Source organism: Sarcophilus harrisii, chromosome 6, assembly GCF_902635505.1.
Source record: "Sarcophilus harrisii chromosome 6, mSarHar1.11, whole genome shotgun sequence".
In the NCBI taxonomy this organism is placed as follows: domain Eukaryota; kingdom Metazoa; phylum Chordata; class Mammalia; order Dasyuromorphia; family Dasyuridae; genus Sarcophilus; species Sarcophilus harrisii.
In genome coordinates this window covers 117,047,437-117,056,200 of record NC_045431.1, presented here as the reverse complement: position 1 = coordinate 117,056,200, position 8,764 = coordinate 117,047,437, and the positions used below count along the sequence as shown (strand labels likewise).

At 35.7% G+C, this 8,764-nt stretch overlaps 1 protein-coding gene across 9 annotated transcripts in view; it reads right to left on the bottom strand.

Annotated features, from left to right (window-relative positions):
• Positions 1-474: 474 nt before the first annotated feature.
• The window catches only part of STOX2 (storkhead box 2), a 149,006-nt gene continuing 140,716 nt past the window's right edge, over positions 475-8,764 (bottom strand). For 8 of the 9 annotated variants that reach the window (XM_003773034.4, XM_031943409.1, XM_031943402.1 and 5 more), the window contains one exon: positions 475-7,165. In XM_003773034.4, coding sequence (XP_003773082.1) covers positions 6,973-7,165 — 193 coding nt within the window. In that variant the 3' untranslated portion in view covers positions 475-6,972. The remainder of the gene's footprint in view (positions 7,166-8,764) is intronic. The other variant, XR_004230361.1, reaches the window with a different exon arrangement.

Genomic DNA, 8,764 nt, shown 5'->3' with positions numbered 1-8,764 from the left:
TGTCTCTAAGTAAAGCACTCTACCTACTGTGCATATATGTGTGCATGTGTATAAATGCATATGTGCACATATATCTCATATAAAACTGTGTGTGTACAAAAGTATCACTCATTTGATACATTTTCTGCTCTGGTTTTTAAAAATTAGATATTACATTATAGTCATGTCTTCAATTAGCTAATTCTAAGTACTTATTAACTTCACTAATGTTCAAATTCAAATAGATGCAAATATTCTAGAGAACTGTTATTTTCAAGAATTTCTAGAAAAATCATTTTATAGCATTCAGCTTTGCTCTTTTCTCTCTTCCCTCTCTCTGTTTTTGATATGCATTGGAAAAAATTCTTCATATCAAAATTCTCTCCCTTCTTTAAGAAGAAATATCCAACCAATATGTATCTATTGCCAAAATTTAAGGAACATATAAATGGATTGCCTAAAATGTTTTCTCTCAAATAAAAAAATCCACTTAGACATATAACCAAATGTTATTTAATATCTTAAAAAGTAACACAATCCAAAATGGATATTTCACACGACACTACATAAACAACATGAACACAATATTACCATGTGGAGGGACTTTCAAATATAGACTTACAAAAATCCCTGTCCTTTTTTTCCTTTTAAGTTATTATACTAAGCATGACAAGTAATCATCATTTACAATATGGTACACAGACACAATAAAAACCATGTTACAAATGTGCTGTTATAAATCAGTAACATTAGGGAAGACATTTCATGAGCTGTAATTATTTCATATGAAATACTATACAATATAAACAGAACATCCATCTTGGATGACCTTTACAGCAACCAGAGACCAAGTAAATTTTTAAAAATTTTTTTCAGTGCAAACACATTTATTCAAGGCAGTCTTGGCTGCAAAACTCCCTTCTAACATACAGTAAATCCCACTTGCGTTTCTTAACTCATTTAACCTAATGCAACAGTCACATTCAGTCACTCAGGGAAAGATACCTGCAGAATTATGATCCCTTAAAGTTAGTATTTAAACTGAAGTCTCATCTCTAAAGTAATAGTTATGCCAGCTACTCTAAGGACCTTCTTTATAGCTGTTATTCTTACATGGAGGTGACCTTAGGGTGGCACTATCCCCTAACCCAGCACGTGTGCACAATACTGCACATTAGTCTGCCCTTCCAATGTGGAAACATGTGGCGATGTATCAGCATCTAGGTGGAGATGGAAGGGAGGATAGGACACAGGGGTGACAGGAAGGGGAGGATTTGTCGAGTGTGCACTTCAATGATTCTTTCATCTAACTACAAAGGATGGATGTAAATCAGGTGAGATCTTCACAAGATCCCAGATTTGGTACCTCTTTTTGGTGGGAGCAATAAAGGAGCAGGGGCACTGAGGTCAGCCCTTGGAAAGGGGAGGCAGAGCATGGGCAGAATTAGTCTGGAATTCTATGGTTTCCTCACCTCCTCCAGTCACTACTTGGGAAACGTCCCCTGCTTTCAGCTGGTATGGTAGTAGATGTTCATATCTGAAGCCAAAATATTAAAGCCCTGTAACAGGGTGTGTTTGTGTGTGTGTGTAGATATATGTATGTGTGGGTGCATATGACTAATAGAAGAACATTTAATTTTTAAATCAAAATCTATTTTTAATCCACATCAGCCTTCTAGAATTCCAACAGAATTCTAAATGATCCATGGAAATCTATACAGAAATTGTAGAGACCCAAGATTATTTGCAAAAGCTATGCAACCTGTCTATCTGGATGTTGCTGAAAAGAAAACTTCAATTAATTCGTCCTAGGAGATTCCAGTTCCTCAATTCAACTATAAACAGAATTTAACCATGGATTTTTTTTAAGTGTAAAGTTGAAGGAGTACCTCCTAAATAAAAATCTGTCAGAAAAATAAGGATACTGAATGCATTCTTAACAATGCAAAGTTTCTTAAGGAAGAAGAGAATGGCAACTGTCAGGTCTCAGCCAATTGAAACTATTTATTCATTCACTTGGCAAAGACACTTGATAGTCATCTCTATTCAGCCCAAGACCTTCTTTGAACCAAATCCAGGTTTGCTCCTAAAACCATATATGCTTTTTTCAATATACTTTAGCTTCATCTAAACCTCTGCAGAGAAGAGCCACTTTGCAGACAAAAGAAGAGTAAGTATATAGGCTGTCTTCTGTAAGCAGGCAAGATGGTACTGGAGGTGGTCAAAAAAAGGGAATGCTGTGCTCTGGGTGCTCCCAAGGCCGATATAGCACATTGGACAGCTCTGTCAACTGGCCAATTGAATTGAGGAGCATTGTCACTGTTAAGGCTGTTTTCATCCCTCCATTTTAGAGGACAAGGATAAGAAGACTAGCTCCCTTCAGTAATCCAGATCCTCCAAAAGAGTAGGCAGAAACAGATTGTACAAATTCTCCTTTGTGTCCAATAGCCCTGTAAAAAGTACTTGATAAAAGTTTTTAATTAAAATATGTATTCAGCACCTTCTACTGCCAAGAGCAGTCATGTTCCTGAAGAATGTCATTGTAGCATAGAAGATGCAGAAACTTAATATAAAAATCATAGATGAGGGGGCACATCTAAAATTACCATTGGTTCAAGTAGGACATTTGGGAAGAAGTGTCAATTAATTTGTCTATAGTTTTGCCTCACATTCTATAAGCTGAAGGGATGATATCAAATTATAAAAGCCCTGAAATTTTTAAGTAAAAATGGATGCTGTAAAGAATTATTTTCTCTTCCTTGACAATAATAAATTTATATTAATTATTATTACTCTTTATTGGGAGTGATTCATTTAGTGCTTTCTTATGATGGTCGTCTATCATCTAACAGAAAAGATAATCAATAATCAATAGTTGCCCCTGAGGGTGATCTCAAATCTCACTACCTGATCATTCTTTTCTCAAAAAAGGTATTATAATAAAAAGCACCCACAATTTTTTTGTTTGTCTTGCATTAATGACTCTGAATGCTTTGGAAGCACTTTGAGATCCAAGGTGAACTGTATGCAAACAGAAGTTTATCAATCATTATTTTTAGTAGGCTCCAAATGCTGCCTTAAGTGAGATACATAAAGTGTTATGATTATGAGCAATAGTTATATAATTTAAGTTAAAAACTTTATTTTCAAGTACACTTTGTGGTAAAAGAAGTGGTTTACTCCCCAGGTAGATTTTTTTTTTTTTGTTACATTTGCTGCACCAAACTGAAAGGAGATGGTGGTGTTCGTGCTTCCTTTTGCAGAGTCCCTCCCTCAGTACTGTCTGTGGAGGGGGAGGGAGAATTCCTGCTGTAAAGAAGGATTTAGGGAACACCTAACGTACAACTTAGTTTTTGATTTCTGGACTTTAGGACAAAACCCCAAATCTCAAAGTTCCAAATAACAGTAACAGGGTTGATTTGTTCTCCCCCTACTCCCTGCTATCTCCCTTTTGACTCTTTTGTGCATGTCTTGATAGGATGGCACCCCCTTCTTAATCTACTCATTAAGGTACCCTGAGATGTGCACAATATAGAAAATGGCATATTATGCATGGTCTGCACAGAAAGTGAATTAACTGAGAAAGGGAGAGTGGAAGTAGGGGAAATGGAGGGAGAGAGAAACAGAGAGAATGAAACATAAATAGAGAGAATGGAATGTACAATGCAGCTCTCTCAAGTAAAGTGAAAATTTGACTTGATATGTTAACATGCAAGTGAAGGCAGATTGGGGCCCAAAGTGCTTCAAAGTTGGCAGTTCAAATATCTGATGTGTATTCTTTGCCTTATAAAACCTAAAACTCTAATAGGTGCAAATAGCCTGCTAAATCACACTTACCAACTAACAGAAAAAAAAAAAAATTAGCAGGGACAGGGAAAAGACAAGAATTTTAAATGTTCTCTTGATATGAACACCACCAACAAAAAAAACACCCAAGTGAGCTTTCTTGAGGAGAAATACAAAGATTGAATCTGAGAATCCAATTAAAAAAAAGGAATCATGGAAATTTGGGTGGAGAATGGTGACTTTTAACATGTGTCAACACACAGAAAATATCGTGACCCGATGCTTCAGAAAGTTTTAACCTTGCTTTTTATAATACCCTTGAACACACTGCTGCCATTTCATTGAATTCATGGAGGTAGTTATATGTGAAAATAAAAATTACCATAAAGTAATATGTTGTATTATAATAATACATATTAAATGTGCAAAATACTGACAGATGTGTTGACCTTTTAAAAGTTGAACACACACAGAGAGATTCAATCTAACTCAGTTCTGTAAACCTTTCAGTCAATATACAAAAAGAGAAGACCAGATAAGAAACCATAACAGAAAGTTCTAATCTCATGGAAGGAGTATGATCGTATCAGAAACTCTTGGAGAGAGGCCCAAACATTTGGTCACCAAGAACCTCAAGACAGAATAGCCTTAAGATCCCATTGTAAATACATTTTTCCAAGAGTAAAAATTAAATACAGATGAGAATGTTTCTATGTGAAACTCCTGTTTACATTCCATTTTTTTAAGTCCATAATTTCAATACTCATGACTGCTGGTCTATGAGAGTATTTTGAAATCATATACACCACTTATCTGGCAGAGGGTGTATAGGTTTCATTAGATTGTTAACTTCTTGTCTAATTCTTGACAAATTTTTATTTTAAAAAGTTTCTCTTAAGGGATTTTTTTTTCTTTTCTGTTCATATATTATCTGATTTTTACAGTGGCTATTTTCAGATGACCAACTAGAGGTTAACATAGCCTTCCAATGTTTCTTTTTCTTATGAACACAATAGCATGATATAAACTTCAAAGAATGTGGGGGGTTTAAAATGAATTTACGTGGAAAATTTAGTATACAACTCCCCAAAGAAATGGATTCTGGAGTCTATTAGATACATTATCATTCCTTCTGCACATATTTAAACAATGAGGCAAATGATGCATTTCTGAGCAGACATGGCATGCCATAGAGGAAATAAGGCATGAGGGTGAAGGCCCACTGGTTGAGGAGTCTACTCAGAAATGCAAGGGAATGTCTAATTGAAACACAAAAAGGAATCTTCAATACCAAAAATAAGGAATTTGACCCATGTGCCTCTCAAATATTTGCAAAGGAATTAGAAAGTCCCCAAGTGTTTCAAGTTCTAAAGCAATTTGGGGGTATTGGGAAGGGGAAAGGAATCTACAAATTGCAGACAACCATAAAATATAAGACTGCACAGATTTCTGTGTTTCCTGGTGATTCAAATTATGACATTAAGACAGAAGTGTTTTACAAAATGTTCTACCTGCTAACAAAAATCTGAGATGAAACTGCAATTTACATTTACAATTAAATGTGAAAATCATTTATAAAACCTGACTGACCAAAACAAACTCATCACAAAAAAAATCTTCCTACTGTTACATATCACTGCCTTGCAATCTTACATTGTCTTTTTTTTTTGTACAAAGCATTTTTATTTATATATTTTATTTGCTGTTCCAATAAAAATCTAGGAACTTTCAAATACCAACTTGTTTTGAGACTGAAAATTTGGTATCTTTGTAATAATCCCTAAGCTGTGGAATGGCATCTTTAACGCCTTAAACTAAAAACCAAAACAAAACACTAACAAATCTTTTGTAGGAACAATATGGTCTAATGATATCTATAAGCCTACCTAAGAGTGACTCCTGAAAGTTGGTACAATGTATCTGTAAACATTACTCTGGCATAGTTCATATATGCATAATTATCCTGGGAAATTTTAGGGGAGTACAAATTATGTATATGCCACACTTGTAGAATGAGGGCCTCCTGCTATTAATCATATGGGCACAAATTCTATTTCCACTCAAATTGTATTTTTGTATGTCCACAAACATTTTTCCAGGAATCAAAGGCCTGAATTCCAACTCTCCCTAAATTTGCTCTTCCATATAACCACTAAAGATTATGTTCCACAGCCTAATTTAGGCATTCTATTTAAAACTACATAAAATAGAATTATGTCCTTCCATTAGAAAGAAATAAACTCCTCAGGCCATACTCTTCATTTGTATCACAAAGAAATTGCTTTTCATTTAAACAAATTAGTTATTTCCTCTATTATATTAAACTAGGAACATCATAAGTATCACAAGAATAAAATGACCTCCCTAAGATACATGATTTAATACTTAAAAAAAAAAATCCACATTACCTCTTCCATCATTTAGTGCTGTTGCTAAGCCAAGTTGGATATTTCCCCCTTTCTTTGTCCACTTCAAATTCAAAGGCCTATATTCTTGTTTGTAGTTATGGAAGGTTAAGAATAAGACAAGCATCTGATATTCACCAAAAACAAAACAAAACACACCCATTAATTCAAACACAATCCCTTCTGACTCACTTCCAAGGGCTCCTGCAAAAAGTGTGTCATGAGAACTCACAGTGAAAATGATGGGTGTGAAATAATTCACAGATAGAGAAGGGCTGAGGTCCTTTCTAGTCGTGTTTGGCATTGTGTTCCTCAAGGTGACCTGTGCCTTTTATTTTATGCTTTCTGCGGTGGCTTAGCTTGGGGGAAATAAGTGTCAAGGATCAGTTCTGTGGCACCGTTCAACCATGGACTAGGAGCATTATCACACATCTGTGGCATTTGTAAATGGAATTAGCAACCGCATGACACCAAAAAATGCAGCTAACACCTACAGTGGCTAGACTCTCACCTATGTGCTCAGTTATGATCAATTAAGCAAAAGTATACACATTACCCCTACTGGGCTAGTCTGTTGCTACAGAGCCATAAACGTGAAAAACAATACTTGGAAATTAAGATTTTTTTTTGTTTTTGTTTTTTTGTTTTTTGTTTTTTTGTCCTAGCCTACTTAGCAGCACAGTTTAAGTAAACACCAAAACTGTGGTGGAGATGCTTGTCTTCCCAAAGATGTAAACATCAGTCCCAATGTCGTAAACTTCGCAATACAGGATGAGACAGAAGATTGGAGGCAGAATGACTATCACACACTAGTAACAGAAGCTTGCAAGCAATTGGGTTTCGGCAACTTCTCGGCTTCATTTGCTGAGGGGTCTGTACTTGTGCGGAAGCTGAATGCTGGAGCAGCGCCTATGTGCGCAGGGCTCAGGGTTGGGTTTTGACGACGGTTACTTTCAACAATGCTAGAAGTGTTGGAAGCCAGGCTCTCACGGGTACTGGAGAAATAAAAAAAAAAGTTTTCACATAAATAATTACATATCGAGTGCCAGAGGAAGAGAGAATGATGTATTTAATGGACTTCCTCTGTTGGTTCGTAATGTCAGATCAATAAACTACCCCAACTTGATTACTCACATATGCTTCTTCAAAATGGATTCCAGAAGTTTTCACGAGTCAACATGTTATAATACTAGCATGTTAAATGGGGTAAAGGATTTCATATGGCTGAACACACATTTGGATTTTTTTTTTAACTTGAGGAAACTACTTCAAGATGTCACATGCTAGACAGACTTCAGATAGATTTTTTTAAACACACACATAAATATACATGCATAATGCCTTCATTTCAAGCTGGCAAGTAAAGAATTAAATACCACCAAATAGGGGCAATGAATTTACTGATGGATTTTTGTTGAACTTTGCCAAATTGGACTGATCATGCCCTTTTTTTCCCATTAGAAGAGCAAAAAATTAAGACCCTTAATGTCCTCCAGCTAGTACACTTTTTAGTCTGATCTTTAGGTCAAATTTTAGCCCTTATAAAATTAAAACACTTTTTAAAAAAAATCCACAACATGAATTGTGTACCTATTCCTATCATGGACATAGATGAGACACCTAAGAGATATGCTTTACTGCTGTGACCTTAAATTCCACACACTCTGCATGGCAGCCCATTTTCTGACAACTGACCTTCCCTCAAAGAACTGGGATCTGCCCTGGAAAGCAGAAATGCTATCCCCATTGCTTGATATGTATTCAAAGCCATTCCACTTGGTAGGACCTGACTAAATGGCAGAGCTTGCAAACTCATGCCAAGATTCCAGGGGAGAACATAACTTGAAATTAGTTCAAATATTGCTAAGGCAAATAAATAACATTTGCTTTTCCCATTCAGTTGTGGGGCATATATTTATTCTTTCCTTCCTTTCTCCTTGGAGGATTCTATGTGCTAAAAATGCTTTAACAGCTATTTATTCAATTTCTTGGATAATTTCTCAAGTTTAAATGATTTGAAACTATTTTTCTAACTCTAAAAAGTCTAAGACGATTAGTGAAAATTTGTGGGGAATTTACCAAAAAACAAAACCATTTGGGTTTAGTGTGAGGGCAGGATTGCTTAATGGTGTTTCAGTCATGAAAGGCTATAAAAGTTTTTTAGTATGCTGAGAGAATGTCTCTACTCCATCATACATTTGGATTTCCTATTTGCTAAAATGAAAAGCAAGGAAAAAGACAACATATTCTTGGACCCATTGGGTGGATCCATCATGTACATGTTGAAAAAGCTTTCAAGTTCCACCCTCATCCCTGACATGAGATAGCACATAAAACTTATCTAATAAAACAGACTGGTTAAAATGTCACTTCCATCTATGAGATGCTCAAACCCTGTGCTGACAATGTTCCTTGCCTCCTGTGGCTCCTGACCACACAAGAGTTTAATGTAACTTTGGCCCATTATCTATCTAAGAATCCTCAGATGTCTGGAACTCCCCAGGTAAGATTCCTTCTCACAATGTTTCTTTACCAATCCAACGTTCCCGGAATCTTTCTGTGAGGAATGAAAAGGAAGCATCAGATTAAAGCAG